The sequence below is a fragment of the Pecten maximus genome, chromosome 2, assembly GCF_902652985.1.
Source record: "Pecten maximus chromosome 2, xPecMax1.1, whole genome shotgun sequence".
In the NCBI taxonomy this organism is placed as follows: domain Eukaryota; kingdom Metazoa; phylum Mollusca; class Bivalvia; order Pectinida; family Pectinidae; genus Pecten; species Pecten maximus.
The window spans coordinates 40,238,650-40,257,494 of record NC_047016.1 but is presented as its reverse complement, the minus strand read 5'-3'; the positions used below and the strand labels follow the sequence as shown (position 1 = coordinate 40,257,494).

Sequence of the window (18,845 nt, the reverse complement as noted above, 5' to 3'; positions counted from 1 at the left end):
GCCCATGGGCCTCTTGTTTTGCTGTGTGATTACATTGTTAGGGTCGTGGGAATTTGGTGATTTGTTTTGTAAGTGAGCATGATATTTAAGATATATATAGAAGCTCTTAGAAAAATATACAAAAACAATATCCTCATAAATCATTGTTGGTACTAGCTTTGAATACAGGACTTAATCTGTTGTAATATAAATACACATAAATGTAGTAATTTTCATTTTGATTTGTGTCAGAACACATCAGTGTTATTTTGGATTGCATAATATCTTGCGTCAAGTGAGAAAGTGTCATTGATCAATGTTTAAGCATTTGCTTTAAAAGACAATAAATAAATAGAATAAAAAGAACCCAAAAAAAGTACAGAAAAAAATCTAGTCTTGGTATTGATAGACTTAATTATAGGCTCTACTTGATGTCTGATCCTTTCTAAAATGAAAATGAAGTTGCTCTTCATGTATTGATTTACTTGCTTCTACAGGAACATTGGCATTGAGGATGAGGGAAGGTACCTGTGTCTGGCCGGCAATGAGGGTGGATTCACTGAGGCACTTGTTCATGTTCGAGTACAAGGTATTAGACATATCACTCAGATAAGTGTTAAATGTAAACCTTATTTAATTTACACCAATAGCGAAACAAGTTGTATCAGCGTAAATTAATCAAGATTGTTGGCCCTGATGGAAGTATGCGAGGTGTCTTACAGTGGGTGAAAAACTACCCAGAGAAAACCCATGTAATCGGGCAAATGATCCCCGTACCTATTAACGTCTGATCTGAGAATCGACATAGGTGAAAGGCACTGTGCCACCGACAAGTCGGTGAAGTTGTATTCATTGTATTCAGAATTTAACAGTTTATTGATGGAATTAGATTGAAGTAAAATTTCTTAATCTTTTTTTTTCTAATTTTTTGAACTTTTAATGACAGATTATTATTTGGTTTGCAGTACCACCTAAGGCTGTAGTTACTCCTGCTGTGAAGAATTTTAAGACCGGACAGACAGTCAACCTGACCTGTACTGCTGAAGGCTTTCCTGTTCCCAACTTTTATTGGCTCCGTGACAATAAGCTAATGATTCCCAACGAGAGAATCAATATTGATGGTCCTTATATAAGCTTCGCTAACATGTTCCTGGGAGATCAGGGTCAATACCAGTGTTTGGCAGAAAATTTGGCAGGAGAGGATACCGTCACGGCCACTCTGACATATATAGGTAAGGGGATATAACTGTTACATTATCTCCTTTAAAAACATCTGTGTATAGGTACAGGTATTTTGTTGTCATATAAGAGATGTGACATGAAGTTTAATGCTAGTTGAATTGATGAACATTTTCATTTACAAGGAGAATGGAGTATATACATCAGTCATTTTACTGTCTATCTGGCTGTTTTTAGCTTACCTGGACCGAAGGTCCGGTGAGCTTATGTCATGGCGCAGCGTCCGTCGTCCGTCCGTCCGTCCGTCGTCCGTCAACATTTGCTTCAAATCGCTACTTGTCAAAAAGTTCTTCTTGGATTTTGACCAAATTTGGCCAGAAGCATCCTTGGCAGAAGGGGAACAGATTTTGCATAAATGGTGACTCTGACCCCCGAGGGGCCAAAGGGGCGGGGCCCAATAGGGGAAATAGAGGTAATTCCTTTAAATCGCTACTAGTCATAAAGTTATGAATGGATTTGAACCCAATTTGGTCAAAAACATCCTTGGGGGAAGGGAAACAGATTTTGCATAAATGGTAGCTCTGACCCCAGAGGGGCCAAAGGGACGGGGCCCAATAGGGGAACTGGAGGTAATTCCTTTGAATCGCTACTAGGCATAAAGTTATGAATGGATTTGAACCCAATTTGGTCAGAAACATCCTTGGGGGAAGAAGAACAGATTTTGCATAAATGGTGACTCTGACCCCAGAGGGGCCAAAAGGGCGGGGCCCAATAGGTGAAATAGAGGTAATTCCTTTGAATCACTACTAGTCATAAAGTTATGAATGGATTTGAACCCAATTTGGTCAGAAACATCCTTGGGGGAAGAAGAACAGATTTTGCATAAATGGTGACTCTGACCCCAAAGGGGCCAAAGGGGCGGGGCCCAATAGGTGAAATAGAGGTAATTCCTTTAAATCGCTACTAGTCATAAAGATTTGAATGGATTTGAACCCAAGTTGGTCAGAAACATCCTTGGGGGAAGGGGAACAGATTTTGCATAAATGGTAGCTCTGACCTCAGAGGGGCCAAAGGGGCGGGGCCCAATAGGTGAAATAGAGGTAATTCCTTTAAATCGCTACTTGTCATAAAATTATGAATGGATTTGAACCCAATTTGGTCAGAAACATCCTTGGTGGAAGGGGAACAGATTTTGCATAAATGGTGACTCTGACCCCCGAGGGGCCAAAGGGGCGGGGCCCAATAGGTGAAATAGAGGTAATTCCTTTGAATCGCTACTAGTCATAAAGTTATGAATGGATTTGAACCCAATTTGGTCAGAAACATCCTTGGGGGAAGAAGAACAGATTTTGCATAAATGGTGACTCTGACCCCAAAGGGGCCAAAGGGGCGGGGCCCAATAGGGGAAATAGAGGTAATTCCTTTAAATCGCTACTAGTTATTAAGTAATAAATGGATTTGAACCCAATTTGGTCAGAAACATCCTTGGGGGAAGGGGAACAGATATTGCATAAATGGTGACTCTGACCCCAAAGGGGTGGGGCCCAATAGGGGGAAATAGAGGTAATTCCTTTAAATCGCTACTAGTCATAAAGTTATGATTGGATTTGAACCCAATTTAATCAGAAACATCCTTGGGGGAAGAAGAACAGATTTTGCGTAAATAGTGACTCTGACCCCAAAGGGGCGGGGCCCAAAAGGGGGAAATAGAGGTAATTCCTTTAAATCACTACTAGTCATACAGATTTGAATGGATTTGAACCCAATTTGGTTAGAAACATCCTTGGGGGAAGGGAAACAGATTGTGCATAAATGGTGACTCTGACCCCCGAGGGGCCAAAGGGGCGGGGCCCAATAGGGGAAATAGGGGTAATTCCTTTAAATCGCTACTTGTCATAAAGTTATGAATGGATTTGAACCCAATTTGGTCAGAAACATCCTTGGGGGAAGGGGAACAGATTTTGCATAAATGGTGACTCTGACCCCCGAGGGGCCAAAGGGGCGGGGCCCAATAGGGGAAATAGAGGTAATTCCTTTGAATCACTACTAGTCATAAAGTTATGAATGGATTTGAACCCAATTTGGTCAGAAACATCCTTGGGGGAAGGAAATTGATTTTGCGTTAATGACTATTCTGACCCCAAATGGGCCAGAGGGGCGGGGCCCAATAGGGGAAATAGAGGTAATTCCTTTAAATCGCTACTAGTCATAAAGATTTGAATGGATTTGAACCCAAGTTGGTCAGAAACATCCTTGGGGGAAGGGGAACAGATTTGCATAAATGGTGACTCTGACCCCCGAGGGGCCAAAGAGGTGGGGCCCAATAGGGGAAATAGAGGTAATTCCTTTAAATCGCTACTTTCCATAAAGTTATGAATGGATTTGAACCCAATTTGGTCAGAAACATCCTTGGGGGAAGGGGAACAGATATTGCATAAATGGTGACTCTGACCCCAAAGGGGCGGGGCCCAATAGGGAAATAGAGATAATTCCTTTAAAACGCTACTAGTCATAAAGTTATGAATGGATTTGAACCCAATTTAATCAGAAACATCCTTGGGGGAAGAAGAACAGATTTTGTGTAAATAGTGACTCTGACCCCAAAAGGGCCAAAGGGGCGGGGCCCAAAAGGGGAAATAGAGGTAATTCCTTTAATTCACTACTAGTCATACAGATTTGAATGGATTTGAACCCAATTTGGTTAGAAACATCCTTGGGGGAAGGGAAACAGATTTTGCATAAATGGTGACTCTGACCCCCGAGGGGCCAAAGGGGCGGGGCCCAATAGGGGAAATAGGGGTAATTCCTTTAAATCGCTACTTGTCATAAAGTTATGAATGGATTTGAACCCAATTTGGTCAGAAACATCCTTGGGGAAGGGGAACAAATTTTGCATAAATGGTGACTCTGACCCCAAAGGGGCCAAAGGGGCCGGGCCCAATAGGTGAAATAGAGGTAATTCCTTTGAATCGCTACTAGTCATAAAGTGATGAATGCATGTTCTAAAAGCAATTCTTGAGGTCTTTCAGACCTTAGAGAGTCTGGACTTCATTAATCTTTAAAGCAGTTCGGATTACCACACTATAACCATATATAGCATTGTTAGAGATTTACAAATAAAACAAATTGAATATGAACATTATTTTGACATTTGGCCTAATCCAACCAAGTGAGCGATGCAGGCCCCATGGGCCTCTTGTTTGTATAAATCTGTCAAAATCCATGGTCAATCATGATATTTCCTGAACAATCAATGATCCATTAATAACTTAAAGAGAAATACACAGGTACTTTATATAAGAAATGTCCCTGTGACTTTTGTAAAGGAATGTGTTTGATATCAGTTGCAAGATATTTGATATCATTATGAAATAGATGTAGATTAATCCATCTGTCACAAACTACATCGGAGACTCTGTAGATTAAACAATATTGAGACTGTAATATACATGTACAATGTATAGTACTAGTCAGTATAATTGTATAAGGTCGTACGAGTTATGCCCCTTTGTCTGTCAGTATGTCAAGCGCCTCTGTAACCCGGAGGCTAGCAGTTAATAAAATGTCGCCTGATCACGTTTACCAGTGTTTCTGGTTATCGTCTGAATTACTGCTATAAAGCAGCCGGCAATCATTAGAGACCACACTATTGACTGTTATTTCTGTTCTAGTCCTGAAAAGTAAATTGAATTTTGTGAATAATTTTGTATGGCTTGTTTATTGGACAGTGAGAACATTTAATGATTTTGATATGTTATTGGGTCAGTTGTGCATTCCTTGATTAAGCAGTATATTAAGAATATTTCAAAATTTCATTGTAAATTTGGTTTAGCAGTTTTTCATTGTTCTGTGTTAATAAAAAATGAGAATGATTAAGTAATGCTGTGTTTTTGTGACAGAGGCACCCCAGATATACAGATCTGATGAGCTGGTGTTGGTTGCCAGTGGTGATATGGCTGTGCTGGTGTGTGCAGCCAATGGTATACCCAGTCCTAAAATTACATGGTTCAGGGGGGACGTACAGGTAGGTTCTTCAGGTGGGGCACATTTGCTGATTTGAAATTATTTGGGATGAGGAATTCAATAATGAAAACAAAATTGGTATAGTAACAGGTCAGAAATTAATTTTAAGCCTGAAAATAAGAAAACAATTTTTGAACAGTAAACTTTTTTCAAACCAAGGCTCCATATTATGGAAAGAAAGAAGAGGGAAAAAAACAAAAGAAATCTGGAGGTTAGATATCAATACAGTTGTAAAAATATGTTTTGTAAAATTTACGGTAAAAATGTGTATAGTTTTCAGATTTGACTTATTTGAATGGAAAATTGACAGTCTATTTAGGGAATCATCCGAATTACCCATTGTCACAATGGGTCATCCGGATGATTCACTAAATAGGCTCTTTTTTGGTGTATGTAAAGTGGTGCAAGTTTTTTCTAAAGGTATTCTTACTATGAAATGGAACTGAAATGCTTAACAAGTCATTATGTCCATGAAATATATCCTTTTCACTGATTATACAGATTTCATTTGGTATAATTTGTTGTTGTACAGTTAAGACAGTTGTCGTACGTGAACATCACTGATGACGGTGTATTGATGATCCTGGGTACACAGCAACAGGATGGTGGCCAGTATCGCTGTGTGGCCACCAACGAGGCGGGGACAGACTCCGCTGATGTCACACTCGAGGTCGGATGTAAGTAGCATTTCAAAAGTTTTGGTTGGTAAGTCTCTATCCAGTGGTATTATGTGGTACTTGATGAATTGCCATGGTAGACATGGTGAATAGGGACATAATATCATAGCCCCATAATCTCAAACTAGCTAACATAGTTTCTGATTGGTTTAGAACTTCTGGGCTATAACCATATTGGTCTTGTTTTATGCATAGATGGAGGTACTGTTAATTGATGTGTGATAGATAAAATGTAACACCCTTATTCATGGTATTTCTAAAACCAAGATGTAGGGATATGAATGGTCAGTTATGGTATGGACATTGATGACCTGTCAATGTTTATGAATATTCTCCTTTGAAAAGCATGTTAGTTCAGAACTATTCCAACAAATTATATAATTATCCTCCCAGGGGATTCCAGAAATTCTATTTATAGTGGTTTAATGGAGTCAATGTTTAGTTAAATCACTACATTGTATGTATTGTTGTTCCTTTTGGCAAGCCTAAAGTCCTCGAGTGGGGTTGGTTTTTAACTTGCATTGCCCTAACCTACCAGAAAGCAAGTTTTCAGATTCTGTTCAATTGTTTTGTAGTGGTTACATATCAATAATATATTTTAATCTTGAGTGGAGAAAGGAAAATACAAGATCATATGATAAACACACATTTTCTGTAATGTTGTATGTCAGAATGGTTGTCTTTTATAGCTGAGCCCCGCATCATCACCCAACCTACTAACCTTGGAGCAGACATCGGAACCAATGTCACAATAAACTGTGAGGCTGCCGGACATCCGCCCCCGAAGATCTACTGGAGGAATAAGGAAGGCACAATCATCGCATATGGTGGACGATATAATCAACTCCCGACAGGCTCCCTCTCAATCACAAGTAAGGTGTAGAGTGAATTTGATAATGAACAATGTATTTGTAGGCTTTATAATGTGCAGTACATAGATAATATTACATATCAGATTCTGGACCAGGTTTACTTTGAAATTGGAGCTTAAAGTTATTTAGCATATGGTATTTCATAGGATGATCAATTTTGAATTCTATAATTTACACAGTTCAGTTAAGCAAATGTTTCTCTTGGCAAAGAAATAATCGCAAAACATTAACTTTACAGTAGATTGTTTCTGAATTAAACTCATACTTTGGGAATATTGCAACATATTTAGTTATGATAATTAATGTATACATGATCATGTTATTAAACTGTTGAGATTTTCCCCCAGATTTGAAGATTGGTGATGAGGGTCGGTACACATGCGTGGTTCAGAACCAGTTTGGTATGAGGGACATATCGGCTTATCTTACAGTCACTGGAATAGGTATGTTACCATGCTAACTGCATTTGTTACAGTACACAAACAAACTTACACGAACTTCCAATTTTATAATTCAAAACAATTATTTACCTTAACAGTTTGAAATTTGTATCTTTAGGAAAACAATTCTGGAACAATGATCTTGTACATCTTTTATTCAGTAAAGTTCCTTATGATTATTATCAATAATTAGTTCTCAAAGTTATGATTGATACATTGAAGTGTACAAATGTTTTATCTTACCTGCTGTTAATTTCATACTGATGTGTTCTTGTAACATTTTAGCTCATTTATTGATCAAATATTAAAATTGAATATGATAAATTTCTCACTATGAAACATTATCAAACATGCATTAAACAGATTGAAATATGAAAATATGGAATGTGATTTAAGATGCTTTTGAACAGATTTGAATTCTGCTATAGCATGTATAAAACACAACAGTGGCTACAGGTTTTGATATCAAACTGCTTCTGTTTTAGTGCGTCCCTGTGATCGCCTTTACCAACCCATTCATAGAAGTAATTGAGGGTGACGAGGTGGAGTTGAACTGTGTGCTACTGAGAGGAAACCCCAAACCTTTACTCAACTGGATCAAAGATGGAATGGTTGTACAGCCATCGACACGTGTGACACGACCCTTCAACAGCACTGTCCTCATTGGGGACATCCAGCGAGACATGGAAGGGGATTATCAGTGTGTGGCGAGCAATGTGGCTGGCAACTCTACATATACCGTGACTGTCGACGTCCTTGGTATGATCTTGTTTGTAAACATTTCTTACATTTTTCATGTTTATATTGCAAGGTCTTGTAAACCTTTTTTTCTAAGGCATTTCTTCATGGTGTAGTTGATTCAAGATTTCTCTTTTGATTGTATAAAGGTTTTTAGGTTTTAAACCTTTTACAGTGATTGGAAATGTATTTTGCAGTTCCCCCGATGCTGCGGATAGACGATGAAACAGATGTCCTGGACAGATTTAGTGTGATTGAAGGAGACTCCATCTTCCTGCCCTGTAATGTGGATGGAGACCCACCACCCTCATTTACATGGCTGAAGGATGGTAGTGAGATCCTTTTGACAGACCCCTCCTACTACATCACAGAGGATGGCACTTTGGAGATATTTGGGGCAGAGGCGTCAAGTAGAGGAACATACACGTGTGTAGCAAGCAATGTAGCTGGGGAAGTGGAGAAAACTGTCACTCTCTTTGTGGAGGGTGAGTAACGGAGATTTTACTGTGGATGTCACAACTTTGTATGGGATTTGTATCTTCACATCCTCATAGAAGTTAAATACCTTTGTTTAGGGTGTGTAACTGTAACAGGATTCACATGCTCACAGCAGTCAAAATGATGACAGTTTGTACAAATACAGTGTCATCACTCTAAGTTACACAACTCCGACGTTGTAGTCTGACATTCCTGCTGGTCAGACAATACTGATATATTGACCATACTCTCTGTAGCTGATATTGATAGACATGACTGGACATGCTATCTAATTTGTGGATAATAAGTTTTTAAACATGAAAATCACATCTTCACTTCACTTTTTCGAGCATCTTGTTGAAAACATGAATGTATTTAAGCTTTCGTGATCATTTTATGAATCCATACAAGTCTGTCCTTAAATGACCTTAATGTTTTGATAGGCTGTTAAACAATACTAAACCAAACAAAACAATATGAAACAAACTACATTTAGTCATTTCTTTAACGGTTGTAATTGTTTTGATCATCAGAATGACTAGAACATATAAAAATATTGACAATGTGAATAGACATATGAATGATGACAAATTAAATATTTGTATTATTTATCCAGAAGTCTTAACTTTGGACTAAACTTTAAATGTTCCAGTACCGCCTGCTATAGAAGGCCAGCTTAATGAGAAGTATGTGGTAGAAGCAGGGGATGTAGTCCTCTTGCCCTGTGTGGTCAGTGGAGTTCCTGAACCTGAGGTAAACTGGAGGCGTAACTTCGTCCCATTTTACGCTGACACTGAGAGATTCTTAATCAGTGACCAGGGCCTGAATATCGCCCCAGCCCTGATTGTAGATAAGGCTATCTACGAATGTGTTGCTACCAATGATGCTGGCAGTGCCTCCAAGGTCATCACACTTATTGTTCAGAGTAAGTACTCAACCTATAACTCAAACAATAGCTGTGTGCAGAATGTAAGGCTTCTAAAAATAAAATACTCAGTTACACAAACTAATGGCTTCATATGTAAAACTTCTAAATAAAACATATCATTATATTTACTTGGGGAGGGACCCCGTTTTGGATGACTCTAATTTATTGGGGGAGGGGCATTGTTTGGATACCGTAGACAATATCATTTTTTGAGTAGACTTCAATTAAATAGGGGATAGGCCTGTTTTCGGTTGACTTTAACATTATATTGCAGGAGGGGCCTGTTTGGATCAATTTTAACATCATGATATTGGGAAAAGGGTCTCTTTTCAGTTGACTTAAACTTATTGGGAGAGGAGCCTGTTTTGAGTAAACTTAAACTTAATGAGGAAGGGGCCTTTGTTGGGTAGACTTTAATGTATTGGGGATAGGGGCTGTTTTGGATAAACTTTAATGAATTGAGGATTGGGCCTGTTTTGGATAAACTTTAATGAATTGAGGATTGGGCCTGTGTTGGGGAGACTTTAATGAATTGGGGATGGGGCCTGTTTTGGATAAACTTTAATGAATTGAGGATTGGGCCTGTTTTGGATAAACTTTAATGAATTGAGGATTGGGCCTGTTTTGGATAAACTTTTAAATTAATGAATTGGGGATGGGGCCTGTGTTGGGGAGACTTTAATGTATTGGGGATGGGGCCTGTTGTATAGAATTTGTTTTGCATGCATTTGATTTCTTTTTTAAATATACATGTATCTATCTTTCTCTATCAGTTCCTCCTCAGATAAGTTTGGAGGGTGATGATGAGATAACCGTCCTCAGAACTGAAGGTGTGACATTAAACTGTGAGGCGACTGGTAACCCTACCCCAGTTGTTCGCTGGACCAAAGATGGAGTTACCCTTGATATATCGGACAGCAGCTATTATCAGCTGATTGGCAATGGATCTTTGCGTATACTGTCTGCTGGTCTTGAAGATAGTGGGTTGTATATGTGTGTGGTAACCAACACGGCAGGTACAGAGACCAAAGAATTCTTCGTAACAATCAATGGTATGATACATTTAGTATTACTTTTTGAGATCAACTTTCTAAACTTGCTTTTCTTAAAAAAAGGAGGGGAAGGAGGGGGGGATAGTGTAGCCCACAATTCAATATACAGTTACAACAATGATAAAAAACTTTTAGATGAATATCAAATTGTGTTAAATGAAAAAAATTGTACCTGAGTGTATAGGTTTGCACTTTTTATTTGATTTCTATCTGACGAGTGGGTAGGTTTTTGAGTCAACACAATTTTTACTTGGTCAGGTGAGTTTGGCCTTATCCACTTAAGTTGTGTTTATAATATGTTCAACACAAATTCACAATACTGTTTTATGTTTAGCTTTGCCTACCCTGCCTAATAACCTTCCGAAGAATACCTCGGCTATTGAGAACAGCGATGTGATCCTCGAGTGCCCAGCCAAAGGTACCCCATTTCCAGAGATCACTTGGTACAAGGACGATGTCAAGTTGTCTTCCAACGACTTCGGCGTGAATATCCTACCTGATGGTTCCCTTCAGCTCAAAAGCATCTCGGCTCAGGACACTGGGGAGTATCGCTGCCTGGCAATCAATGTTGCTGGAGAAGTTGACCATACAACGAAACTAAAAGTCCTTGGTAAGAATACTGTAGGCGCTAATTTATTAGCGGAGGTATAATTTTAGCACCTTTAGAACTAAATACATAATGCTAATTCATGTACACCTTAAAAGATGTCCAGAGAAAAAGGTAGATCATGTTGCATGATCAGTAAAAACTTTCCTCTAATTTATAATATACAGAATACTTCATTTCCTGTATTTTACATGAAATAGCTCTCGTTCACATGTACTTAACTTATGATTCATTATAATCACTTCATCAAAATAATAAACCCTGAGGACATCATATTCATACTTCATTTTACCCATCACCTATTTCTGTACATTAGCTCCAGTAAAAGTTTGGATCCCTGCTCCCACATACCCTGTACTCATGTCTCATTTAACTGAAATATGCTTGAGTTCAGTTTTGCCATATATTGACCTATGATAACACCAATACATGTGTTTGAGAACCTTTGAAGTGGTGGCCGAGTGGTAAAGGTGTCTCGACACTTTATCACTTGCAATCCACCTCTGGGTTGTGGGTTCGAAACCCAAGTGGGGCAGTTGCCAGGTACTGACTGTAGGCCGGTGGTTTTTCTCCGGGTACTCCGGCTTTCCTCCACCTCCAAATTCAGGCACATCCTTAAATGACCCTGACTGTTAATAGGACGCATAACAAAATAAACCAAACAAAGAAACACTAACTTACCACAGTTATAAAAGACCTTAATGTCTCTAACAAGTTCGAGTTTCACAGTTGTTGAGTCATAGTCAAGGTCACTGTTAACTATTTTTAGAAAATACTTTGTCAGCACTCTTGTGGGATTTTGATCAAACCTTAGACACTTGTAAAAACACATTCACTAGCAGAGGATGGTAGGGGTAAAAACCATTCACTAGCAGAGGATGGTAGGGGTAAAAACCATTCACTAGCAGGGGATGGTAGGGGTAAAAACCCATTCACTAGCAGAGGATGGTAGGGGTAAAAACCATTCACTAGCAGGGGATGGTAGGGGTAAAAACCATTCACTAGCAGGGGATGGTAGGGGTAAAAACCATTCACTAGCAGGGGGTGGTAGGGGTAAAAACCCATTCACTAGCAGGGGATGGTAGGGGTAAAAACCATTCACTAGCAGGGGATGGTAGGGGTAAAAACCATTCACTAGCAGAGGATGGTAGGGGTAAAAACCATTCACTAGCAGGGGATGGTAGGGGTAAAAACCCATTCACTAGCAGAGGATGGTAGGGGTAAAAACCATTCACTAGCAGGGGGTGGTAGGGGTAAAAACCATTCACTAGCAGGGGATGGTAGGGGTAAAAACCCATTCACTAGCAGGGGATGGTAGGGGCAAAACCCATTCACTAGCAGGGGGTGGTAGGGGTAAAAACCCATTCACTAGCAGGGGATGGTAGGGATAAAAACCCATTCACTAGCAGGGGGTGGTAGGGGTAAAACCCATTCACTAGCAGGGGGTGGTAGGGGTAAAAACCATTCACTAGCAGGGGATGGTAGGGGTAAAAACCCATTCACTAGCAGGGGATGGTAGGGGCAAAACCCATTCACTAGCAGGGGGTGGTAGGGGTAAAAACCCATTCACTAGCAGGGGATGGTAGGGATAAAAACCCATTCACTAGCAGGGGGTGGTAGGGGTAAAACCCATTCACTAGCAGGGGGTGGTAGGGGTAAAACCCATTCACTAGCAGGGGGTGGTAGGGATAAAACCCATTCACTAGCAGGGGATGGTAGGGGTAAAAACCCATTCACTAGCAGGGGATGGTAGGGGTAAAAACCCATTCACTAGCAGGGGATGGTAGGGGCAAAACCCATTCACTAGCAGGGGGTGGTAGGGGTAAAAACCCATTCACTAGCAGGGGATGGTAGGGATAAAAACCCATTCACTAGCAGGGGGTGGTAGGGGTAAAACCCATTCACTAGCAGGGGGTGGTAGGGGTAAAACCCATTCACTAGCAGGGGGTGGTAGGGGTAAAACCCATTCACTAGCAGGGGGTGGTAGGGATAAAACCCATTCACTAGCAGGGGATGGTAGGGGTAAAAACCCATTCACTAGCAAGGAGTGGTAGGGGTAAAACCCATTCACTAGCAGGGGGTGGTAGGGGTAAAAACCCATTCACTAGCAGGGGGTGGTAGGGGTAAAAACCCATTCACTAGCAGGGGGTGGTAGGGGTAAAAACCCATTCACTAGCAGGGGATGGTAGGGGTAAAAACCCATTCACTATCAGGGGGTAATAGGGGTAAAAACCATTCACTAGCAGGGGATGGTAGGGGTAAAAACCATTCACTAGCAGGGGATGGTAGGGGTAAAAACCCATTCACTAGCAGGGGATGGTAGGGGTAAAACCCATTCACTAGCAGGGGATGGTAGGAGGTGGTAGGGGATATAAATTGCTTTAGCAGTACTCAGAATGCTTGTTTATATCGTTTGCTGATAACAAATTACGTGGTATTGACAGTGGCACCCAAGGTGATCGGTGGAGACCGTGGGGATATCCCCATCCCAGAGAGCCACACAGTAAGGGCCAACGAAACACTCACCATGTATTGTACTGTGGAGGCAGATCCCGCCCCGACGATTGAGTGGCTGAAGAACGGTGAACCATTCACTGAGGAGGAGCTGTCCCATGTCCGTATCTCCTTAAATGGCAAAGAACTTGTCATTCCTCGGGCCTCCGTCGAAGACACTGCTCTCTATACTTGTGTGGCCACTAACATTGCCGGATCTTCTCAGAAAGAATTTGATGTTGATGTCCATGGTAATGAAATGATAATTATGCACCTGTCCAGTTTTTATTGATGTCTCTTTCCTTTAAATCACATTTAAGACAAAAGTATGCTGGTTTTATGAGTATTTATTTTAGTGCCCACATATATGAGTGTAATAATCAATGGGATCATCCTCCCATCCGTCCATCTCTTTGTCAGCACTTGATTCTTGAGATTATTTTAGAATCTAAATGTCTAAAAATACTTGTTTGACAAGATGATACATGTACACAACTGTATAAGTCCAAGGTCACTTAGTATAATTGAAATGGGAATATAGTCAAATACAGGGTTCTATAAATAGACATGGTTGACCTTGCTGAACCCTGTCAGTTTTCTTGTTGAATCCAAGATTCAAGACATTCAAATCATTGTGCGTTATCTACTGAGAAATATATGTCTTCACTGTTGACCTTGGCAGTGCCCCCAACGATTGACCCCGGGACAGTGTCCAACGGTACCTTGTCTGTAAAGGTTCAGCAGACCTTGACCATCAACTGCCCAGTGAACGGTATCCCTCTTCCTCAGATCAGCTGGTTTAAGGATGAACAGTACATCTCTCCAATACTTGACGCAAACATCAAGCTCTATGCTGGAGGTCGAAGGTTAGAGGTGCTCAATGCTAGAATCACAGATGCTGGGCGGTACAAGTGTGTTGGGGAAAACATTGCAGGAAGTACACAGCATGAGTTTGATGTCAAAGTCAATGGTAAGTTTAATCATATAAATAACTTAATTTGAAAACAATTCTCTATTGTCACAAAAGCTTTTATAAACTTAATTTGAAAACAATTCTCTATTGTCACAAAAGCCTTTATAAACAATGAAAATTGACAAAGAAACACCTTTATAAACAATGAAAATTGACAAAGAAACACCTTTATAAACAATGAAAATTGACAAAGAAACACCTTTATAAACAATGAAAATTGACAAAGAAACACCTTTATAAACAATGAAAATTGACAAAGAAGCACCTTTATAAACAATTAAAATTGAAAAAGAAACAATGTTACTTGTTTGATTTTTTCCTATATATGTCAGGTATATTTATCCTCAATTAACATGTATTAGGTATGTTTGTGATTGTGTTGTCCATTTTGTTATTTAAACAGTACCTCCTCAGATAGAGCATTCCGATGTCCTTGTAATTCCTGAGGTTGTTGAGAACGGAGACCTACAACTGAATTGCCCTGCATCAGGAAAACCAACGCCAAAAATCACATGGTTCAGGGAGAATCAGCCAATCAAGTTCAATTCTTCTCGCTATCTGTTACTGAATGATGGATTCACATTGCAGATTCTAGATGCACAGCAGGACGATGCAACAAGGTTTATCTGTCGAGCCGAAAATGTGGCTGGAGCCAATGAAAAGGCTTTCGATGTGGATGTGTTAGGTAGGTTCACCTTACTAGTTCAGGCAAGCAGGAAATTCTCTTTAGTCTAGTGAAGGGTGACTGCCGAGAGAGTGAAAGGTCTAGTTTGAATGCATGTGCTGTCAGGATATATTTTTCATTACTCCTTACTTACACTGTATGTTCATTGATGGTAATTAATTGTAACATATCTATGTTGCTTGTACTACTTGATAATAAGTTTTGTAAGTTGACAGTCATTATTAGAATATAAACATTTTTGTTAAATAATGAGCAGATTTTAACACAAGAAATTGATATATCAATGTGGTGCAAACATTTCAGTCCATTTTGTGTATTGCAAAGGGCTAATTAAAAATGAGCCACAACACTGGTTTAAAATGATGATTAATGTTTACAGTGCCAGCCAGGATCTCCAGCGATAACCTTGACCCTACACCCGATGTAGTCCTAAATAGGACACTGTTGTTGAACTGCCCTGCAGAAGGTAACCCTATCCCTGAGATCACATGGTACAAAGATGGATTTATCTTGGACACCTCACTCAATCCCCGATATGACATTCTGTCTGGGGGCCGCCAACTCCGTATCCAGGCAGTCCGACTCTCCGACACTGCCATATACAGGTGTGAGGCCATCAACAAAGCTGGAGAGTCTTCATTTGAGTTCAACACAGATATATTTGGTAGGTACAGTTGAAATCAAGAATTGTAATTATAAAAAGTAGAAATGTTATCAAAACATTCCTTTAATATTAAAATATATATTTATCTGACAGAATCATTTTAGCATGTGTTTGTAATTAATTTATTTGATAGCTATTTATAATAAATTATCTTCTAAAATACTATGTTCAATTGCTTGTTCAGTTCCATCGAAGATTCCGATTACAAATATCAACATCAATCCCAAGGCTGTGGTGAACAGTTCGCTGACCTTGAACTGTCCAGCAAAAGGGACACCTACACCAGAAATAACATGGTTCAAGGATGGAAGGGAGATAACTCCGGAACTTTACCCCAACATTCGTATTAAAAATAATGGACTTCAACTCGAGATTATCAATTCTCAGGTTTCTAACACAGGAACCTACAGATGTAGGGCAGTCAATCCAGCAGGGCAGAGCGAACTCGTCCTCAATGTTAACATACAAGGTACAGTGTCAGTTATTCAACACACTTTTCTTTCAAGACTTGTTGGAGATGTGTACTTGTTCCCTATAAACAGTCAACTTATACCCCTGCCCATTCTGCGGTGGCCGAGTGGTTAAGGTGTCTCGACACTTTATCACTAGCCCTCCACCTCTGGGTTGCGAGTTCGAAACCTACGTGGAGCAGTTGCTTGGTACCGACTGTAGGTCGATGATTTTTCTCCGGGCACTCCGGCTTTCCTCCACCTCCAAAACCAGACACATCCTTAAATGACCCTGGCTGTAATTAGGACGTTAAACAAAACAAACTAAACCAATCCAAAAAAACAAAACAAATCACTGAAGCTTGTAGTAATAAACATTTGTTTACAAGGTAAAGTGTCAGTCATTCGACACTGATCAGAGTATGCACTTCCACTAACCTGTGACCTGTCAAATTAGGAGTAAAATTCTATCTCCTTGCAGGACTTTACACGCCACCACTGGTTAACCTGACTCGATAATTGTTATCATCATGACTCTTTTATCCACCAAAAATGTGGTATAGTTGTTATTTAAAATCCAACATTTTTGGAAATCAACATCTGACAATGTCTGCTAAAACCAAATGCAATTTCATAACAAAATTTATTAGCTGAAGACTTAAACTTTGTGTTGCAGTGCCTGCTAAAATAAGTTCAGATGTAGATACAGACCCCAGAGTGATAATTGGTGAACCAGCCACAATCTACTGCCCTGCCAGTGGTACACCAGCTCCCAAGATCAGGTGGTTCAAAAACGGCTCACCTATCATTTTGTCTGAGGATCGCCAGGACATAAGAGTGACTGCTGGAGGGCGGGAACTATATATACTCGCAGCAGAGGTGGACGACGCAGGATCCTACACATGTGTCGCCACAAACGAAGCTGGAGAGGCAGAAGAAACATTTAATCTTGAAGTGTATGGTATGCATTCGTGGTTTTTAACATGTTTATTTAGTTATTTCTAGTTTTAGAATAATATGTTGTAGCCAATACATTGATAGATTTATCTTTATGTCAAAGGTAAGACTAAAAGTTGGTACAATTGTTACATGATGAAGTTTTGATATGCATGGAAAATGATTTTGTAGTCAAAGGCAAGCACTGAAAGGGTCAACACACTTGTGTATACGTAGACAAGGTCATTATAACATTAAGACTATCTTTACTCTCCCAGTTTTATACACGAGTCTATGATTCAGTGGTTGGTTAGTGATTGGTAATGAATTTAAGATAGCTGTAATTGAAAGAGTCAGTTTGTTCTGAATTTTCAACTAGTGGGAAAAAAATTCAAAATTCAAAAAAAAAGAAAATGGTGTCAGAAGTGGGATTATTAAGAATATCAAATTCAAATCCAATATTTCCTATGGAGTAGATTGGTGCATGTAACAGGTCAAATTTGTTAACCCTGTTAACAAAGCATTTTTACACAATGATACTGAATGTTAGATTTAAACAAAGCAATAATTTTTAGCTCACTTCTCCAAGAGATGGGGAGCTTATGTTATCCACCCTCAACCCCCTCCCTGGCGTAATCTTCAGTGGTATTTTGGTGCAAGTATAGAAAGGCATCAGTAAACTCCTTTATAACTGCACTAGGGTTCTAATATATTTGGTTTGAGGGAATTGGAGACAAACATGTTTCCTAATAATGGGAACTTCAATGCTTCCTACAATGCAAAACCTAATTTAAACAATGTTTATTTTGTATTTTTGTTAAAATATCTACATAGATGAATCGCAATATAGATTTCAGTTAATGAACTTGCACTCTATTTCTAGTGTGAGGTATATTGATATACAATGTGAAGCGAGTTTTGTACTGATAACAATACACTTCTTAATCTTACAGTCCCACCACAAATCGATCACACTTTTGATGAAATCACCAAGGTCATTCGAGGTCGAACAACTGTCCTTAACTGCCCAGCCAATGGTATTCCTCTGCCAAACATTGAATGGCAGAAGAATGGACGTGTGATGATTTTCACCGATCGTGTGGTAGTACTGGATGGAGGACGACAGCTGAAGATCACCAATTCTACAGATAGTGATCGTGGCCTATACAGATGTATAGCAACAAATCGTGCTGGGCGCGACGCAGCCGACATGGAACTGGTGGTACTGGGTAAGTGATAATAAACATATTATATCACATAACTTTCATGTTCTGTCGTGTCATATGGTGATGCCAAAATGATGTGTAATGAGACTATTCAGGGCTTTTTCTCACTAGTTTGGGATGGGGCCTTTTTGTCTCATTTTAGAAAGAAAATTGGTTAATTGGGAACAAGTTTTTCAGGAGTAAACTGCAAATTTTGGGAATTTGGCTTTAAAATGAAATAATTCCAATTGGGAATGTGGCCCATTAATGGTCCCAAAGATGGGCCCAAAAAGCCCTCAGAAAATTTCCTGCTATTGTAACAGATAAATGATGTGAGGATTTCACATACATATGCTTGTTTTGGTTGTGGAAAACTACCATTCAAGTCAAAATTAGTCATTCTAATCAATTGGAAGAGTTTTCTTTCATAACTATGAGTTACCAAGGTATGTGAGCATTAGAATCTAA

The 18,845-nt window shown here is 39.5% G+C and overlaps 1 protein-coding gene across 1 annotated transcript in view; it reads left to right on the top strand.

The window, feature by feature from the left end:
* Positions 1-18,845, top strand: part of LOC117343028 (hemicentin-1-like) — an 83,914-nt gene that overhangs the window by 25,022 nt on the left and 40,047 nt on the right. Inside the window, exons 10-28 of the mRNA XM_033905356.1 lie at positions 477-568; positions 945-1,211; positions 5,058-5,182; positions 5,714-5,858; positions 6,548-6,730; positions 7,078-7,173; positions 7,656-7,666; positions 7,713-7,929; positions 8,106-8,393; positions 9,038-9,310; positions 10,087-10,365; positions 10,700-10,975; positions 13,417-13,716; positions 14,148-14,435; positions 14,842-15,123; positions 15,503-15,787; positions 15,972-16,256; positions 16,913-17,197; positions 18,126-18,401. Of these exons, the coding sequence (XP_033761247.1) occupies positions 477-568; positions 945-1,211; positions 5,058-5,182; positions 5,714-5,858; positions 6,548-6,730; positions 7,078-7,173; positions 7,656-7,666; positions 7,713-7,929; positions 8,106-8,393; positions 9,038-9,310; positions 10,087-10,365; positions 10,700-10,975; positions 13,417-13,716; positions 14,148-14,435; positions 14,842-15,123; positions 15,503-15,787; positions 15,972-16,256; positions 16,913-17,197; positions 18,126-18,401 (4,253 nt within the window). The remainder of the gene's footprint in view (positions 1-476; positions 569-944; positions 1,212-5,057; positions 5,183-5,713; positions 5,859-6,547; positions 6,731-7,077; positions 7,174-7,655; positions 7,667-7,712; positions 7,930-8,105; positions 8,394-9,037; positions 9,311-10,086; positions 10,366-10,699; positions 10,976-13,416; positions 13,717-14,147; positions 14,436-14,841; positions 15,124-15,502; positions 15,788-15,971; positions 16,257-16,912; positions 17,198-18,125; positions 18,402-18,845) is intronic.